Genomic DNA, 20,498 nt, shown 5'->3' on the forward strand with positions numbered 1-20,498 from the left:
TCAAATGTCACTCCTCCAAGATACTTTCCCTAACCACTCCCCCAGGACTAGGCCAATCAGGTACCCTAAGCAGATCCTCTCACAGCTCCCAGGACGCTCCCTTTTAACATTCATTATGGCCATAAACTAATGGCTGGATGTGCATTTAGCTGCTCAAATTTTTTTCTGGCTAGAAATTAAAGTTCCACACAGGAAGGGCCTATGTCTTTCTTGTTCACTATTGTATCTCCAGCACTTGGCACAGTGCCTAGCATGAAATCAATGCCTAATTTTTTTCTTTTCTATTTTTTTTTTTTTTTTTTTGAGACGGAGTTTTGCTCTCGTTACCCAGACTGGAGTGTAGTAGCGCGATCTCGGCTCACCACAACCTCTGCCTCCCGGGTTCAAGCGATTCTCCTGCCTCAGCCTCCCAAGTAGCTGGGATGACAGGCATGCACCACCACGCCTGACTCATTTTTTGTATTTTAGTAGAGATAGGGTTTCTCCATGTTGGTCAGACTGGTCTTGAACTCCTGACCTCCGGTGATTTGCCCGCCTCAGCCTCCCAAAGTGCTGGAATTACAGGCTTGAGCCACCGCGCCTGGCCTAATAATTTTTTTTTTTAATGACTAATAATGGATAATCACTTTTTTTCTGTGCCTCACTTTCCTAATCCAAAAAACAAATGGGAGTAACAATCCATGCTCCATCTACTCCTCGGGGCTTTGTGAGGACGAGAAGAGAGGGCTAGTGGAAAGGAATTGGCAGGGCTGAGGTTCTGAACAAACAGCAGGAACTGTCAGAACCCCTGAAGGTCCGATTCACTGACTGTACACGTGATTTGTTCCCTACTTTCTTTTTTTTTCCCATAAAAACAGAGCTCACTGTGTTGCTCAGGATGGTCTCAAACTCCTGGGCTCAAGCAATCCTCCCACCTTGGCCTCCCAAAGTGCTGGGATTACAGGCATGGGCCAGTGTGCCTTGAGGATGATCTGGTCCAAGTGTTCCAAAGGCATTTTGGCCACAAATGCTTTGCTTACACTAAACCTAATGAAAAAGCCCAACATTTAAATATCCAGAAGTGCTTGGCACATACAAGGGCACCAGAGGTGCTGAGTGAATGAGTGAATGAATGAGTGAGTAAATTATGAATGAATAAAACTGGAGCAACTATGGAGGTAAAGGAAACAGCAAAGAGGCCAATTTCCCACCCACTCAGCCCTAACTTCAGGAATCCTGAAGCCCCTCCTTGGAGTTCCGAGAAGTTCCACAGAATAACTTGAAAATCATGATCTAGCTCAACCCTCCCCACTTCTCATTGGAGATCTGAGGATCAGTGGGATCAGCTGGGTGGAAGTGGAATTGCCCTGGGCAGGCCACGCCTCATGGGCTGAGCCAGAAAGTGGCCGGGGCTCCGTGGGATAATGGGGACTGGGGGAGTGAGCTGTGTCGGGGAGCCTCACCTTTCTAGGCTTAGGACACTGCGGTACCCAACCGACTCCTTAAACACGGACAGCATGTAGACCTCATCCACAATCACGTGCAGCTTGTGCCTGGAGTGAGGCCAGGGGTGGGGAGGAGAGACTTAGTGTGTAGGGCAAATGCGTCCCGCAGGGTGGGGAGGCAATGCATCAGAAATCCAGAGGGGCCGGGGTCTAGCCCAGGGTTACCAAACTTGTTTTTACCAGAACACCCTTCTTTAGTCTATTTCTTCAAATAGAAAGCCACACACATGGAACAGGCAACAGAGGGGCTTTTGAAGCCCCAGACGGGAGAGAGGGAGCCCTCAGGCACCTCCACAGAGGGGCAGAGTCGTGCACAAGGGCTGGAGTCAGAGGCCCAGGTTCAAGTCTGGCTCCACCCCTGACTTGACCACTCTAAGGCTCAGTGAGCTGGGCGTGATAACAGCATCAGAACTTGAAAGGGTTGTTGTGAGGATTGTATGAGGCACATAAAGGGCTTAGCATGAGGCCTGGCCCCTAGAGTGTGCGATAATGGATAGCTATTGTTATAAAGAGTGAGAGAGAAAGAGGAATGGCATCCCACAAATCCCTGCTTCCCCGCTCCAGGAAGGGCCAAAGCAAGTAACAGCCCACAGCAGAGTGAAGAAGGTAGAATAACCTGCACCAAACCCGCATCGGAACCCCAGGCTGCCCAGATGCTCTGTCGGGGTGAGTGTGCGGTGCCTCACCTCTTGGCAAACACCAGGTACTCCTGCAGCTCTTCCGGGGAGTAGACGTCACCCAGAGGGTTCTGGGGGTTGATGAGGATGAGGCCTTTGACCTTCACACCCTGAAACCATGCGTTGGAGCAGGAGACCCTCAGCTCTTCCCCAAGGCCAGAGCCACACAGGCCAAGGGGGCTGATCACTGGACAGCTCCCAGGAAGATTTGAGAGGGACATGTTCATAACCCAACATGAAGCAAACATGTGGGACACAGAATTACATCTGCAGCATCAGATAAAGGCAGAGGACAAGGCCCAGAGTGAAATATGCCCAAATGCCAGTAGGGCATCTTTGTTGGTAGAATTTTGGGTGGGTCTTTTGCACTTCCAAAATTCCTACAGTGAGCATGTACAGCTTTCATGACTGAGGTAAAAAAAAAAATTAAGTAGATTTTTAAAAAGTAGACTGGAAAGGAACCACTGGAATACTGGTCTCTGCTCTTCTTTGGGAGTCCTCAGATCCCCTCAAAGTGAGCAAGATTGCCCCCTCAAAATACCAGGGAGACTTGTTAAACCACAGACTCCTTCACTCCATACTTGACCCACTGGATCAGAATCAGATGGATCAGGGATGAGGGTATCTTTAGTGATGCTCCCTGGTTGATTCTCTGTGAACTATATCTCTAGTGATGCTCCCTGGTTGATTCTCTGTGAAAATGTATCTTTAGTGATGCTCCCTGGTTGATTCTCAGTGAACTGTATCTTTAGTGATGCTCCCTGGTTGATTTTCTGTGAACTGAGGTCTGAGATTCTGTTTTGAAAGTGAAGACCCTCCCTGGGCAGGGTCCTGCCTGACTCACAGAATAATTCTGTGCTGCCACCCTACCTGCCTGTCCCCATCACGGTGGGTACCAACCCTACTCCCAGGAGGAGATCAGCCACAAGAAGTGGGGTCCAGAGCCTGCTCAGACCCACCCACTCCCAGCCTTGGGTTTGATTTGATCCCCAGACCTCAGAGTAAGCTTCTCGCAGGGCCATCTCCAGCTTCTCCACTGTGAGCTGGAAGGGGCGTGTGTCTAGCCCAGTGACCTGGAAAAAGACCCATCAGAGCCACCAGCCAAATTCAGTGACCACTGTCTCCCAACACATAGGAACTCTCGAGCCTCTCCTCCCCTGTAATCCCCAGCTCCTCAGAAAAGTCTCTGGAAAAGCAGGTGGGGTCCCTCCCTCTTACTGCCATCCACCCCCACCCCATCACATCAGGGACCCCCCTGATCACCTTGGGTGCCATGCTTAGGTCTGCCCTCCCTGTTCCCACCTTGCTGTTTCTGGGTCTGGCTCTTGGCTTCTGCATCAACCCCAGGGATCTCAGAGACTGGAACGTTGGAGCCACTGGGAAACCCAGGAATGTGCAGCCACATGGCAACAGAAGGCTCCATTCTCTACTCATCGCAACCCAGAGCCCTCAGCATGGACTTCCTCCCACGTCCGCCGTCAAATTCAAACTCAGGAAACTCTTGACCACAGGCAGGCCCAGGTTCCGCCTGGGAAGCCAAGACTCTTACCTCACTGTCCAGGTAGACATAGGCCAGTCGGACATTGCCATAGAGACAGACGTGCTGTATGATGGCTCCATAGTAAGGGGTGGGGATCAGGAAAGCCTCTGGGGGCAGAAGCAGGTGAGGGCCTATCACTTTCTAGCCAGAACACCCCAGACCCTCTGTCCCCTGTCCCCACTCCCTCGCCAAGCCTTTAACTTCCTTGGGGACCGTTTGGGGCATGCTTGCACTCTCAACTCCCAAAACACTTTGGAAAGCTTGGATCCACTGAGGTCAGCCCTGATATGGTTTTGCTGTGTCCCTACCCAAATCTCATCTTGAATTATAGCTTCTGTAATTCCCAGGTGTCATGGGAGGTACCTGGAGGGAGGTAATTGAATCATGGGGGTGGGTCTTTCCTGTGCTGTTCTGGTAATAGGGAATAAGTCTCATGAGATCTGACGGTTTGACAAAGGGGAGTTCCCTACACAACCTCTCTCGCCTGCTGCCATGTAAGATGTGACTTTGCTCCTCATTTGCTTTCCACCATGATTGTGAGGCCTCCCCAACCATGTGCAACTGTGAATCCATTAAACCTCTTTCCTTTATAAATTACCCAGTCTCAAGTATGTCTTTATTAGCAGCATGAGAACAGACTAATACAGCCCCCTTTCTAATTATTAACAGCTAACATTTGCTAAGCACTTAACGATGTGATGGGAACCACACTGAACATTTATTTGTATTTTACCTCATTTGCTATGACAATTAGTCTCCAAAGCAGGTACTATTTATTATACTCTAACTTTATAGATGGGAAAACTGAAGCTTAGAGGGTTCCTGTTCTTGATTATTCTAGAATGGGCAGGAAATTACCTATTATTATATCCTTACAATGAACCTCTCTTTCATGCTTCATATCCTGGTTACTACCTCTCTTTGTGTAACTTTGACAAGTGAACCTCCTGTGTCTTAGTCTCCTCATCTGTAAAATGGAGGTAACCACAGAACCAACCTCATTGAAATACTGTGAGGATTATATCAAATACTCTGCACAAAGCCTTAGGACAGTGCCCGGAACATAGTACTTGGTCAATAAATGTTATTAATATTCTTGTTATTAATTAAGCTACCATGAAGGGGTCTCTCTTCCTTGCAACTAATAACCCCTGACAGTGACTGATTCTTAAAATGACTGGCTCTTACAGCAGGCACTGCTGGCTGGCTGCTCACACAACAGCCATTCCTATTTTCTTCCATGCTAAGAGAGCACCAGTTTTTTTCAGGTATGACCCACAACATGTCTAAGGAAGGTGGGCCTTCCCCCAGCCCTGGTGGACAAACCACATCTGGTTTAAGGCAACCCTGGTGTTCTTAGTCCCTTTTGCCAGGGACCATTTTGGAAATAGGTTTATGAGTGAATACAGGTGAGGAAGATAGAAGGGGGCCTCTTCTGGGAAACACTACCCCCATCTCCATCTCCTGATAAAGAAGAGACAGGCAGGGCACAACCACATCCCTTTCTCCCCGCTCTAAGACACATTGTCATGCAAGGATGCGACAGCCACCTTATGAGCATGAATTGGCTAAAGTCAGAGCAGAGAGAAAGCCCAGGACCCTGACACCACACTAACCTCCCCTGGAATTGCTGCTGACCCATGGGCACCTTATCAAGTGACTTATTCAAGCCCCCTGTAGTCTAGTATATTCTATTGTGCCTGGAAGCATACTATTGCAGCCCTTGAGGCCAGGCAACTGGGGACCCTGCAGGCACGATGTGGCTGACAGTGCAGGGAAGGCCTCAGAGCTCACTTACCCCCGGCCTCGCACAGTACCGTGGCCAGAGCAGAGAACAGCGAGGCACCACCATTTAGAACAACCACCTAAGGGCAACATATCCAAGGGATGAAGATGAACCAGTTCCAGGAGTCCGCAGGGACCCGCAGCCTCCCAGGACAGCACAGAGGGAGTGCCAGGCCCTGCCTTGGTGCCACCTGGGGAAGGAAGGAAGGAAGGAAGAGAGGGAGGGAGGGAGGGAGGGAGGGAGGAGTGAAGGAGGGAGGGAGGAGTGAAGGAGGGAGGGAGGGACAGAGAGAGGGAAGGGAGGGAGGAAGAAAGAAAGGAAGGAAGGAAGGAGGGAGGGAGAGAGGAAGGAAGGAAGGAGGGAGGGAAGGGAGGGAGGAAGGGAAGGAGGAAGGGAGGGAGGGAGGAAGGAAAGAGGGAAGGAGGGAGGGAGGGAGGAAGGAAGGAAGGAAGGCAGGAAGGAAGGACGGATGGACGAGATGGGGAGGGGAGGCAGGAGAACAGGAAGGAGCAGTGGCGGGATACTCACATTCTCTGGTTTGAGGGGTACTGGGCTCTTGCAGTAGAAAGTCAGGAACTTGGCTACTTCCTCTCGGAGGCTAAAGATAAGACAAACAGGCAGTGTGTGCCAGACGGTCCTCAACCCACGGTATATCGCAAAGCTACTCTGGTGACTCCTCACGCGGCTGTCATCACTCTTCCCTAATTTCCCATGATGGGGGTATGGGTGTATCTGTCTCACTCCTTAGCACCCACCTTCCTCTACCCAGTACCCACATGCACGGCAGTAGTTCCAGTACATGCCCCCAATCAAGAGACTTCAGGGTTTATCAAAAGTAACACTCTCTATGGAGATCTAGCTAATTATACTAATAAACATTATTACTACAACATAATTATTAGCACCATTATTACTATTATTATTTTGAGATGGAGTTTCACTCTTGTCACCCAGGCTGGAGTGCAATGATGCTATCTTGGCTCACTGCAACTCCACCTCCCAGGTTCAAGCGATTCTCCTCTCTCAGCCTCCCGAGTAGCTGGGATTACAGGCATGTACCACCACACCCGGCTAATTTTGTATTTTTAGTAGAGATGGAGTTTCACCATGTTGGTCAGGCTGGTCTTGAACTCCCGACCTCAGGTGGTCCACCTGCCTCAGCCTCCCAAAGTGCTGGCATTATAGGCATGAGCCACCACACCCAGCCTTAGCACCATTATTATTGCTCATATTTTTTGAGCATTTACCTTATACAAATGTTATTCGGAAAATGTTTACTTAATCTTCATAATAATCCCATGATGTGGCTATCACTATCATTATTATCATTATTATCATTATTCCCATTGTACAGCCAAAGAAACCACAAACTGAGGTTTAAAGGAATAATTAAGTCACTTGCTGGGAAGAGGCAGGGTCCACACGCAAGCCCAGTGGTCTGACTCAGGGCCACCATCCTCATTACTACACTAGAAGAACCTTTGCAGTCAGTCTTGGGATCCAGTCCTGCTCAGCCGCTGAGCCCTAAGAACAGCGTCCCCGAGCAAGTGTTCAACAAGCGCAAGCTATTATTAGTGTTATTTACCACGTCCACTCTTAGCATTAGGAAAAGGCCCCAGCCAGCTACCCCGACAGCAATTCTGGCTTCTCTAAAGCTACCAACAAAGCAGGGACAAACACTCCTTGCCTGAAGGCCCTCCCATGCTATAGCCCCGGGTTCCCAGAAACCAGACTAGAGAGCTCCTGTGCTGAGGTGGGACTGGCAGGAGACCCCACGGTCGCCAGGTTTCCAGGACTAGGTCCTCAGCCTGCCACAGGCTTTCTCAGCCTGCCACTACCGATGTTTGGGGCCGGGTCATACTTAGCTGTGGGGGCTGTCCTGTGCATTGTAGGAACTTTAGCAGCATCCCTGACCTCTACACACTAAATGCCAGGAGCACCTGACTTCCCAGTTATAACCACCAAAAATGTCTCCAGACAGTGCCACACATCCCCAGGGGGGCAAACTGGCCCTATGGCAACTACTTACAACAGATGTCCCCTCCAGTCAGGGTACTGCAGCAGAGACGGCTCCAACCACTGCATGTCGCTCTGACTTAGCTGGGGACAGAGATGGGAAGAGTAAGGCTGAAGGCTAGCACTGCTACCCACATCCAAGGCACAGGGCAGGTAAAGCTGAACGCTTGTTCTGCTCATCAGAGATACCGGGGGAGGGACAGATAGTGACAGCTTTCTTATACCCATGTTGCAGGTGAGGAAACTGAGGTCCAAAAAAGTGACGTCACTCAGCCAAGGTCACAGAGCTAGCAAGTGGCAGAGCTGAGACAAAAACCCAAAATTTTTGACTCCTAGTCTGGTGCTCTTTTTTTTTTTGAGACAGAGTCTCACTCTGTCACCCAGGCTGGAGTGCAGTGGTGCAATCTCAACTCACTGCAACTTCCGCCTCCCAGGTTCAAGCAATTCTCCTGTCTCAGCCTCCTGAGTAGCTGGGATTGCAGGTACACGCCACCACGCCCGGCTAATTTTTATATTTTTAGTAGAGACGGGGTTTCACCATGTTGGTCAGGCTGGTCTTGAACACCTGACCTTGTGATCCACCCACCTCGGCCTCCAAAAGTGCTGGGATTACAGGCATGAGCCACCGCGCCCGGGCCTGGCACTCTTTATACAACACTGCCACCTAAAAAAATTGGAGGGGTGGGTTTGCAGAAGTAGTAACCAGAGACCACGCTGGCCAATACTTCCGTGGGGCAAGAGAAGACATTGAGAGCTTGCACCTCAGTCTTGGCTCCAACTTCTAGAGGGACCTAGGCCACTGTCTTCCTGTAAGCTCAGCCCAACCTCACACTTGGGAAAATGCAGCAGTTTCTAGACCACCCACTCCATGACTGGGTGCTAGGTTGGTAACTCCTAGTATTGTAGGTACTGTCTCAAAGAAGGACCAGTGCAGGGGCCTTGCGCACTGGGACCAAAAGGAAGAAAGGGAATCAGCCTCTTCTGCATAACTGAATCCAGCCTTCCTGTCTCTCCTTTCCTCCCTTACAGCCACACTCTCCAATATGGTAGCCACTGGCCACATGTGGCTAATGAACATTTGAAATGTGGTTCATCTGAATTAAGACACACTGGATTTTGAAGATTTGGCAGGAAAAACATATGTAAAATATATCATTAATAATTTTTATACTGATGACATGCTGAAACGATCATACTTTGGATATACTGGGCTAAATAAAATATATTCTTAAAATTAATTTTTACCAGGCATTTTTTTTTTTAATAAGAAAATTTAAATTGATATATGTGGCTCACCTTTTATTTCAGTGCTTAGCTGCCTTAGAAGGAGGAGCTGGTTTTAGGTAAAACAGGCCTTTAAAATCTATTCCCTGGCTGGGCATGGTGGCTCACACCTGTAATCCTAGCACTTTGGGAGGCCAAGGCGGGCAGATCACGAGATCAGGAGTTCGAGACCAGCATGACCAAAATGGTGAAACCCCATCTCTACTAAAAATACAAAAATTAGCCAGGCATGGTGATGTGTGCCTGTAATCCCAGCTACTGAAGAGGCTGTAGCAGGAGAATTGCTGGAACCGAGGAGGAGGGGGTTGCAGTGAGCCGAGATTATGCCACTGCACTCCAGCCTGGGCAACAGAGCGAGATGCCGCCTCAAATACATACATACATACATACAAAAAATCTATTCCCTATCACCCCCTCCCCTTGGAGTTTAGATTTCTCACCTTTGGAAATATGTCCTTTTGGAAGAATTGCTGTCTCTACAAACCCAAACTCTGCCACTGCTGCCTTGGGAAACACATTTATTAGACGTTGTTGGTGGTTTGCTAAGATGGCTCATCCCAGCTCAAGAAATTGGATTATAAAATTTTCAGAAATTTTGCAATCTGTTAAAAACAGCTAATTTAAAAGAGTAAATTAATATAAACTTACAATGAAATAAATTATCTTACAAACAAAGGCAATAAGCACTCAACATCATCACCTCCTGATTTTCTAGGACCTTTTACTATCTGTGCTTTTGAGGTCAGTTCTGTCTACGTGTCTGTATGGTGAAAATATTATATAAAGTGTGCCCATGAGCCTCTCTTCTAACTCTGCCTGCAGTGATATCACATCAATAGCTTGATATCGGTCACAGTGGGAGTATTTACACTATGGAAATTGGCAAAGCTACACATCAGGACTTTTTTTTGTCCCCCTGAAGAGCTAATTGCTAGATACCTACACCACAAAGCACAGAGTGTTTCCATCTGAGATCAGGGGACCTAGCACAGCAGGAGGGACTGAGTGAAAAAGAGTCTGCAGAGATGAAGAAATAGGACTCGAGTGGGGAAGTAACTCACCTAAGATCACACAGAAAACCGTCCCAAAGTAGGCCTGGAACCCAGGTCTCCTGACTCCCAGGCCAGGGCCACTGGCCCAAGCAGCAGGCTCTTGTCGGGAAAGCATTCCAGGGAAGACAGCTCCTCAGAGCTGGTGAGGCCCCCCAGAGGCGTCCTAGGACTTACCCGCCTGGATAGCAGGTCAAAGCAGAGTTTGTTCTCACTGGTGCCGAAGTTAATGATGCCCTGGAGATGAGAGGTACAGAGGCAGGGTTAGCATGGCAGAGGGGTGCCAATGAAAGGCCCCAGGAGCCCGTGGAGGCAGCGAGGCAAAGTGGGAGCTCTCTGCAACCCCACCCTTTCAACCACCCTCCTTGCTTTTGCTCAGGGTGTGCCTTCTGCTCAGCTGCCTGATCCCATCTTCCCATTTCTAAAGCTCTGTCCAAATGCCATGTCCTCCAGGAAGTCCCCCCTACAACCCCACCTGGAAAGGATCTTTCCTTCTTCTGGATCCCACAGTGCTTGATCTGTCCCCTTTAAAGCACTGGTCAGTTTCCACCCCAGGTCACAGGAACTGATGTGCACACTGTATCTCCCCTACTGAGTGTAAGCTCCCTGAAGGACATATGTGTGCTGAAGACACCACTGTTTCTCTCGAGGGGCTTAGTGGGACTCAATACACATTTACAGAATGAAAGAATACAGATGGTGCATTGGCAGTATAGCAGGAACAGAAGCAAAGGTGGATGCAGATCAAAAAGAGGTTCCTTTGCCAGTGCAAATACTCCCCCAGGAGACTCTGAACATCACACAGTACCTTGATCCCCATCCCACAGATATTTATTGTCATAGGAGAGACAGGCAGGCATAACCCAAGCTGTCCCTTACAGAGGCCCCAGGGAGACTCGGTGTAGGCCTCATGCACAGCTAACTCCTGACCCCTGAGTTACTGCAAGGGGAGTAAAGGAAGGAAGACGAAAAAGTAAAACCTGAATGAGCTCAGACTATAGCAAAATAAAAGGCAGCGCTGCTGCATGTCCTGGGAAGCAAGCTGGGAAGCTCCTTCAACACAACCAATCTGTCCACACATCCTGGCAGCTCTACCTTCAAAACACATGACAGTCCAACCATGACTCACCTCCCCTGCTGGGACCCTGGTATGAGCCATCATCATTTCTTGTCTATATGATTGCAACAGCTTCCCTCTCTCTCTCTGTGCACTCTCTTACCTGCCAAGTCAAATCTCCATACAGCAGTCCAAGTCATCTTTCAAAACCCAAAATCAGACCACACTGCTGCTCCTTGGAATACCTCCTATTCCACTTTGTCCAAAATCTGAAGGCTCACCAGGTCCTGTGGGGCCCTGCAGGATCTGTCACCTCCAGCTTCCCATCACCTTTCTGACCCCATCACCTGCCTATCTTGTTTTTGGCTTTATTCCAGCTCCAGTGGCCCCTCTGCTGTTCCTTGAACTCATCAAGCACTGTCCAACCCTGGAGGCTTTGCACTGGCTGTTCCCTCTGCTGGGAATGCTCTTCCCCTAGATGACTGCAAGGCTCACTCGCTGTGGAGGAGCCTCTAAGACCCTCGCCTCCTGGTATTCACACCCCTTGAGTGTGTGCTGGGCCTAGCAACATGCTTCTAATGAACAGAATAGGCAGATGTGATGGGATGTCACTTCTGAAGTTAGGTTATAAAGTCTGTGGCTTCCATCTTGGGTACCCATGACCTCTCGCTCTCTCTTGAATCACTTGCCCTGAGAAAAGCCAACTACCATGTCATGAGGCAGTTCTGTGAAGAAGCCCATGTGGAGAAGAACTGAAGCCTGCGAATAAGCGTGAAAGTGTTATTGGAAGCAAAGCCTCCCACACAATCACCTAGCCCCAAGTCAACCTTTCAGATGAGACCACAGCCCCAGGTTCATGGCACCTTCACAAAAGATCTTGGGGCTGAGTGTACTGGCTTGACCAGGCATCGTGGCTCATGCCCATAATCCCAGCACTTTGGGAGGCCAAGGTGGGTGGATCACCTGAGGTCAGGAGTTCTAGACCAGCCTGACCAACATGGCAAAACCCCATCTCTACTAAAAATACAAAAATTAGCTGGGCATGGTGGTGCACACCTGTAATCCCACCTACTCAGGAGGCTGAGGCAGGAGAATCAATTGAACCTGAGAGGCAGAGGTTGCAATGAGCCAAGATTGTGCCACTGCACTCCAGTTGGGAGACACAGTGAGACTCCGTCTCTCTCTCTCTCTCTCTCTCTCTCTCTCTCTCTCTCTCACACACACACACACACACACACACACACACACACACATACACACACACACACACACACACACACACACAGAGATCTTGAGACTGAAGCATCCACCAGGATTCCTGAACCACAGAAATTGTGAACTGTTGTTTTAAGCTGCTAGATTTGAGGTCATTTGTCATGTAACAATAGATAACTGACGGCCGGGTGTGGTGGCTCACGCCTGTAATCTCAGCACTTTGGGAGGCCGAGGTGGGCAGATCACGAGGTCAGGAGTACAAGACCATCCTGGCCAACATGGTGAAACCCCGTCTCTACTATAAATACAAAAATTAGCTGGGTATGGTGGCGTGCGTTTGTAATCCCAGCTACTCGGGAGGCTGAGGCAGGAGAATCGCCTGAACTCAGGAGGCAGAGATTGCAGGGAGCCAAGATCGTAACACTGCACTCCATGCACTCCAGCCTGAGCGACAGAGCAAGACTCCATCTCAAAAAAAAAAAAAAAGATAACTAATAAAATCCCCCACTTTTTCAAGGTTTCTGCTCAAACGTTCATCTTATTAAAATAGCCTTCTATGACCTCCTTCTACTAAATAGCAGCATCATCAGCCCACCCATCATTCTCTGTCTTCCTTACCCTGGTTTATTTTTCTCTGCAGTACTTACCACCCCATACAGTATATATATACATAATATATATATATTATATATATATATATTATATATATATATATTTTTTTCTCTGTTCATTCACTGTCTGTCTCCCTAACTAGAATATGAACTCCATGAGGATAAGAACTTTGTTTCTGTTCACATCTATATGGTAGATGCTCAACAAATAAAGATTATTAAAGGTTTGTTTGTAACAGCTTTCTGACTTCTGAAGGTATTACGAGAATAGCTTATATATGGGACAGAAAATATTAATAATAGCAGCTATCATTTATTGAGTAGCACTGTGCTAAAAACTTCATCTGCTTGCTCTCATTTAATCTTGCGTCTTCTACACAGCAGGTATTATTATTCCATTTTATTTTATTTTTGTTTTTGTTTTTGTTATTTTGAGACAGGGTCTCACTTCGTTGCCCAGGCTAGAATGCAATGGCGTGATCTTGTCTCATTATAACCTCAACCTCCCAGGCTGAAGCAATCCTTTCACTTCAGCTTCCCAGGTAGCTGGGACCACAGGTACACGCTACCACACCCAGCTAATTCTTTTATTTTTATTTTTTGTAGAGATGGGGTCTTGCTATGTTGCCCCAGTTGGTCTTAAACTCTGGCCTCTTGCAATCCCTCTTCCTCAGCCTCCCAAAGCACTGGGATTACAGGTGTGAGCCACCATGCCTGGCCTTATTATCTCATTTTAGAGATAACTTAAGATTCAAGGGGGTTAAGTAACTAGCTCAGCAACACACAACCTATAAGTAAAACAGTTGTGACCTGAACCTTAGTTCTGCCCTAGCTCCAAAGCGGGATAGTTGACAGGTCGTGGGTCATAATCCATAGAAGAGCATCGTATGGTTCTTGAATTCCTCCCTCACAAATCAAGTTTCCCTATATTCTAAATGGGCCACTTTCTGATCCAGGCAATACACCAGGGCCTCTCTAAGCTACATCAGAAGCCCTTTTGGAGGTCAGAGAACCATAAATCCAACCTCACAAGAGCAGGCTGGATGCTGCCTTATTGGTCAAGGTAGGGTACCCCACCCTGCAGTTCCCTCTTGGGTCCCAGTGGGAGGGGAGCTCCACTTACACTGGGGTTCTTGTCCTCATCATACTCATCCATGTGGTAGGTCCTGTAGCCCTCCTCAGCCAAATCCCAGAACCATTTAATCATTCTTCCTCTAGAGGACAGGTAGGAGGTATCAGAGGAGAGCGTGGCAGGATCACCCACTCCAGGGAGATTCTGGTCCAGTTTTCTAGAGCATTCTCCTTCCAGATCATCCCCATGGCTACCATCCATGTCCTGCGTGCAGGTGGGGCCCAGACAGGTGGTGGGAGCCCTGAAGTTCTTTTGAGGAAGGGTGAACATCTGCAAAAAGAGAAAATGCACAGAAATCAAGGGATTTCCATAGCACCAAGTATCAGAAAGGAGTCAGGGTCATGGGAGTCCCCTTTCTCTTATCTGCCCCTTCCTTTAGGTTTATGGATTCAAATCCTATGTCCCTTAGTTATAACCATATGTACAATGATGTCAACAAGAAAAATCTGTTCAGGACCTAGTATGTGCCAGGGACTGCACTTGCCACGTTGATGTGACTTTAATGTATTGCTACTAATGCAAAAGATTTTCAGTCGCTGCAGCCTAAGGGGTCATCAATATTCTTTTTCCATTCTTGCTCACCTCAATTACAAAATGCCAGGTTAAAATTTCCTGAGTTAAAGCAGGGCATTGCCTGGGGGCCTTATGGTGTAAAAGGCAGGATGAGATTATGTGGTGGTCAGCGGCAGATGGGAGGGGGGGTGGGAACTGAGGGGAGGGAAGAATGGGGGTCTCCACAAGTGCAGGCACCCCAGGCAGAGCTTCAGGGCCTGCCTCTTCAGTCGAAGAAAGTAGGTGTGGACACCAAGTAGAGGGTGGTCTACTCAAGCCCGCGGGTGTGAACGCCTAGACCAAAGTTCAATAAACTGTAAGGCATTATGTCATAACTCCTGGCCAATTTTCCCAGTCCTGATGCTCAACACAAGCTCTGACACACCGGGCGGACCAGAAACTCAGCGGGTACCTGCAGTTAAAGTTTGCTCCTCAAAGTCTTCTTGGGGGTCCTCTCTAAATTGGCTGGGCTTTCCCGAGAGCACTCACCTCAGGCTCTCCCGACAGCCCAGGTCCGAGGAAGTGCAGCAGGGTGGGCGAAGACCGGGGTGGGTGCAAAACCTGGGGCCTGGGGACGGCGGGGTTCGAGCCTCCAGGCGTCCAGCGGGACGGTGGCGAATCCACAGCCAGACACCCGCGCGGGATCAGGCCTTGGAATCCCGCAAGTGGGGCGGCTACCGTGCACCAAGAACCGAAACGGCCTTCTACAGGGCAGAGGACGCCTCGCGAGAGACGGCTCCAGGTTTCCAGGCAGAGGAAGTGTGATCGGTGCCAAGGACTTTGAGATGGAAGGGGAGAGGCTTTTGCAAAGTGCACAGAGGGAGGCCTGAACGGCTTCCACCTCTGCAAAGTGGGGGATCTCACCTACTTGGTAGAGCTGGAGGAGGCAGCCCAGGCACTCCGCGGGCACGCGTCACGTGTCGGTTTCCTCCGCCCGGAAACGCCCTCTGGCGCTTTACGCGTGGGTGAGGACAGCGCCGCCCTGCGCTCAGCGCGCCCAGACTAGGGGACCGAGGGCCCTCTGGCGCGGGCCGGGCTTCCGGGACTGTTCAGTGCGCAATTCGTCCCCTCGCCACTCAGGCCGGGGTCCGTCTCAGCTAGGCCTGCGCTTTAGGGGTCGCACACAGGGTCGCCCCGCGGGACCGGGAAAAGGGAAAGGGGCAGAGCGCCTGTTCCCACTCCCACTCTGGGTGGCCTGAGCTTGCGGGGCCGCCTCCAGGCCGGGTCAGCCACCTCCCTCTGCCTCCTGGCCTTGGTTCTCTGGTTTTCAAAGGAGGTGAGCGCCACAGAAATGTCTTGGCAAAAAAATAGTTGGCTGCGGCCAACACAAAGGGCTTTTTAAATTAGGGTGCGAGCATCCTTATGGCCTTTCATTGCAGCTTGTGATTTCTGCCCCTTTCATTTGTAGGGGATTTTCTTTAGCCCTCATAGGTTCTTAGTTGGAGGAGACTCCTGTTACAAAAGACAAATTAACAAGAGAAAAACAGAAGTTTACTGACATGTATATTTCATTTAAACATGAGAAATACCAAGGGAATGAGTTGTTCCCAAAGAGGTGACTTTGAATTACAGTTTTTACAGCGTCTTCAACAAAGAACAGTAATTTTTTTTAAGTTACAAGCAAAGAAATAGGACTTTGAATCTCTCCAGGAAGAACTTGTAAGGTTCAAAAAAGAAAAAGGACAAATTAAAGCCATTTAGCAAGCTTGTTACTGTAAGTTCCTCTGGTACCATCTCCAGGCCATAGGAGTCTGAAGTAATCTTTGTTCTCCCAGGTAGACAGAGGGACAAGATACCTTTTGTCTTTGTAAACCTATGTCCTACTTTTTGGTAAATAGGGCCAGGGTAGAGAGCTTTCCTGAATCTGCTGCTTCTTGTCTTTAGCACAAGAATCCTTCATGTTTTGGGAAGGCATGTCCTGGTCTCCAACACATGCCTGCAATATTTGTTCAACTCTGGCTAGGCGTGAACATGCCTGTAATCCCAACATATTGAGAGGACAAGATGGAAGCATCCCTTTAACCCAGGAATTTGAAACCAGCCTGGGCAACATAGGGAGACCATGTCTCTCCCAAAAAAAGGTTTGTTTTGTTTCGTTTTTTGTTTTTTTTGAAAAAGAGTCTCTGTCACCCAGGCTGGAGTGCAGTGCCGTGATCTCGGCTCACTGCAGCCTCTGCCTCCTGCGTTCAAGCGATTCTTCTACCTCAGCCTCCTGAGTGGCTGGAACTACAGGCACGCACCACCACTCCCAACTAATTTTTGTATTTTTGGTAGAGATGGGGTTTCACCATATTGGCCAGGCTGGTCTCGAACTCCTGACCTCAGGTGATCCGCCCACTCCTGCCTCCCTAAGTGCTGGGATTATAAGCATGAGCCACCATGCCTGGCCAAAAGGTTTTTGTAAATTAGCTAGATGTGTTGGCATGTGCCTGTGGTTTCAGCTATTTGGGAGGCTGAGGTGGGAGATTCGCTTGAGCTCAGGAGGTAGAGGCTGCAGTGTGCCATGATCGTGCCACCATACTCCTACCTGGGGTTGGTGAGACTTAGTCTAAAAATATATAATTTTTAAAAGTATTTTTCAAACTCTGACCTAAGCTCTACATATTCTGGCAATGGGTGCAGTGGGCACCAAGGCCCCAGTAGAGCTGCCATCTCTGAGGTGCCTTGAATAGGAAAGTCTTCTTTCCCCATAAAGGAAATAAGCAGACTCTCTCAGTACAGGTATGGCTGGGAAGACATGGCTGTCTTCTGGCCATTCCACTTCTTGTCTTCACTTTTACCTTGCCACTAGCTAACACTGTGACCTTGAGCAACTCTCATGACTTTTTTGGCCCTCAGCGTTTTCTTCCGTAAGATAAGGAAGCCATCACTTTCCTCTATTTAAATCTTCTTCTATGTAATTCAGATCTCAGTGAATGCCTGTTTTGTGCCAGGTCTCCGTGAAGTGCGAAGATACAGTGATGAGCAGGACAAACCGAGGCCTGCATGGTCCACTGGGAAGGCAGACTTACAATGTGCAGACTATTGAAAAAAGACTATTTACTGGGTACCATGGAAGCACATAGCGGGGGGATTTAACTCACCAAACAACAAACACAGGCATTTGTTCCACGTGGAAGACATACACACACATTACATTAAACGTGAATTGACTAAAGATCAATTAAAAGATCGTCAGACTGAGTAAAACAGCAAGAATCTAGCATGTGGTGTGTGCAAGAGACACACTTTAAATATAAAAACAAATGGTCAAAGGTAAAAATGGGGGAAAAAATACCAAGCAAATAATCACCATAAAAAAAAGCTGATGTGTTCATATTGGTATCTGACATAGCAGGCTTCAAGACAAAAAGAATTACCAAAAATAAAACAGGGCATTTTATCATAATAAAATGAGGGATTCATCAGGATGACAATCTTAAAAGTTTATGGTCATAATAACAAAGCTTCAAAATACGGGAAGCAGAAACTGACACAATAAAAAAGAGAAAATACAAGTCCATAATCATAACTGGGAAATTGTATACCACTCTCTCTCAGTGATAGAATAAACAGATCAAAGACACTAAGGATCAGAAGTTTTGGACATTATGCAAAAATTTAATCTAATTGACATTTATAGAACAACATCCCCAATACCACAGAAAATACTTCTTTTCAAGTGCAAATGAAACATTAAGATAGGCCACATGCTACAAACAATCTGGCCATAAACAGTCTTAATACGTTTCAAAGGATTGAAACCACAGAGTACACTGAAACCACCATGAAATTAAAGTAGAAATCATTAACAAAGAAAGCTGAACAATCCCCACATATTTGGAAACTTAAGTTACATATGCTAAGCAAACCTTTGATTTAAAAAAGGAAATCACAAAGGAAATTAGAAAATATTTTGAATGGTTAAAAACCAGCAGTTCAAAGTTTATGGAATGTAGCTAAAATAATGCTAAGTGATAAATGAATAGTTTAAAATGCATATATCTGAAACCAACTTAAAACAAATGATCTGGCCGGGCGCGGTGGCTCACGCCTGTAATCCCAGCTTTGGGAGGCCGAGGCGGGTGAATCACGAGGTCAACAGATCGAGACCATCCTGGTCAACATGGTGAAACCCCGTCTCTACTAAAAATACAAAAAATTAGCTGGGCATAGTGGCGCGTGCCTGTAATCCCAGCTACTCAGGAGGCTAAGGCAGGAGAATTGCCTGAACCCAGGAGGCAAAGGTTGCGGTGAGCCGAGATCGCGCCATTGCACTCCAGCCTGGGTAACGAGCGAAACTCTGTCTCAAAGAAAAAAAAAATGCTCTAAGCTTCCACATTAAGAAGCTAGAAAAAAAAAAGAGCAAATTAAACTCAAAGTAAATAGAAATAAAGAGCAGAAATGAAATAGAGAAAAATCAATGAAACCGAAAGTTGTTTCTTTGAAAAGTTTGATACAGTTGATAAACAGTTAGATCAACTGATCAAAAAAAAACTCACTTTGTTGCAGAATTTTGCTCTTCACTTCATCTAAAACCAGGTTCTTGCCACGCGACCAGGAAGGACTAGGAACATGGACACATTGAAGGGTGAAGGGAACAGAATTTATTGGGTGTAAAGGAAAAAAGAAAAATACTCTCAGCAAAGCGAGAGGGGGTCCTGCTGACAGGCTCCCACCTCACAGATCGAATCCCAGGCCACCATACAGGAGCTGAAGAAGCCAGGCTCCTCCCCGCTGAGCTTACCTGTGACTTCCCTGGGCTCCGCCTTGTTCTCCCAGTGCACAGATGGGTTGGAGATTCTCCGGAGACCCTCCCCCTTATCTGTCTCCTGCATGTATCAATTTCAGTATCAGAAAATGAAAAGAAGATACAACTAAAGATCCCATATATATATTAAAAGGATAACAGAATATGTATAACCAATTTTATGTCAACCAATAAACTTAGATGAAATAAACATGTTTTATTGAAAGGCACAAATAACTAAGACTGACGCAAGATATAGAAAACTTGAACTATCACAGAAATTGAATTTATAAGTAAAAGCCTTCTTACAAAAAAAAAAAAAACTCTAGGCCCTTATGGTTTTACAGCTGAATTCAACCAAACATTTAAAGATTGAAGACGTTTTTTCGGACACAAACTTCTAGAAAATTGAGGAAGGAACAGTTTCCCAAACATCTATGAAACCGGCATTAATCGTGATATGAAACTAACAATGCATTACAAAAAAATTATAGAATGATGTCCCTCTTGAATGCAAAATTCTTAAAATATCAAACCAAAGTCAATGGTATACAAAAGAATGATGCATCATGACCAAACAGGGTTTATTGCAGCAATATGAAGTTACTTTAACATTTTTAAGAAATCAGTATAACTTACCACATTGATAATCAAGAGAAAAATCATCTCTATAGATGTAGATTAAAAACATCTAACAATACTGAACGCTCATACCTGGTAAAACTCCCAGCAAACTTGTAATAGAAGGAAACTTTATTAGATAAAGGGTAGAATGAAAAATACAGTAACATTATACTCAAGAGAGGAAGATTGCACTCAATGCTGCTAAGATTGAGAACAAGGAAAGCCATCCTCTCTCACCACTTTTAGTTAACATTATACTAGAGGTTCTTTTAAAAGAGCTATATCGGCTGGGCGCGGTGGCTCAGCCCAGCACTTTAGGAGGCCGAGGTGAGCAGATCACTTGAGTGCTGGGATTACAGGCACGAGCCCCACACCCAGCAAGAGACTTTAAAAGCCTTTTGGAAAGGTAAAAGTGGAACAAACTCTAGTATTTGGATGGAGAGTTGGAGACCAGCCTGGCCAACATGGTGAAACCCTGTCTCTACTAAAAATACAAAAATCAGCTGGGCGTGATGGCATGTGCCTGTAATCCCAGCTACTCAGGAGGCTGAGGCAGGAGAATCGCTTGAACCAAGGAGTCAGAGGTTGCAGTGAGCCAAGATCGTGCCACTGCACTCCAGCCTGGTGACAGAGCAAGATTCCATCTCTAAATACATAAATAAATAAAAATAAGATACAAAAATTAGCTGGGCATGGTGGCACATGCCTGTAGTCCCAGCTGCTTGGGAGGCAGAGGCAGGAG

The 20,498-nt window shown here is 47.4% G+C and overlaps 1 protein-coding gene across 2 annotated transcripts in view; it reads right to left on the reverse strand.

Annotated features, from left to right (window-relative positions):
* The window catches only part of LOC105717305 (exostosin-2), a 189,504-nt gene extending 174,166 nt beyond the window's left edge, over positions 1 to 15,338 (reverse strand). Inside the window, exons 1-11 of one of the 2 annotated variants that reach the window (XM_064365005.1) lie at positions 15,272 to 15,288; positions 14,893 to 15,181; positions 13,843 to 14,121; positions 10,014 to 10,073; positions 7,517 to 7,587; positions 6,016 to 6,085; positions 5,500 to 5,566; positions 3,711 to 3,808; positions 3,157 to 3,234; positions 2,171 to 2,271; positions 1,443 to 1,532 (exon numbers count right to left, since the gene is read on the reverse strand). In XM_064365005.1, coding sequence (XP_064221075.1) covers positions 1,443 to 1,532; positions 2,171 to 2,271; positions 3,157 to 3,234; positions 3,711 to 3,808; positions 5,500 to 5,566; positions 6,016 to 6,085; positions 7,517 to 7,587; positions 10,014 to 10,073; positions 13,843 to 14,121 — 914 coding nt within the window. In that variant the 5' untranslated portion in view covers positions 14,893 to 15,181; positions 15,272 to 15,288. Of the gene's footprint in view, positions 1 to 1,442; positions 1,533 to 2,170; positions 2,272 to 3,156; positions 3,235 to 3,710; positions 3,809 to 5,499; positions 5,567 to 6,015; positions 6,086 to 7,516; positions 7,588 to 10,013; positions 10,074 to 13,842; positions 14,122 to 14,892 lie in introns of both variants that reach the window. The other variant, XM_064365007.1, reaches the window with a different exon arrangement.
* Positions 15,339 to 20,498: the final 5,160 nt, after the last annotated feature.

Source organism: Aotus nancymaae, unplaced genomic scaffold (assembly GCF_030222135.1).
Source record: "Aotus nancymaae isolate 86718 unplaced genomic scaffold, 86718_ANA_hifiasm-v0.15.2.pri h1tg000059l, whole genome shotgun sequence".
Classification (NCBI taxonomy): Eukaryota; Metazoa; Chordata; class Mammalia; order Primates; family Aotidae; genus Aotus; species Aotus nancymaae.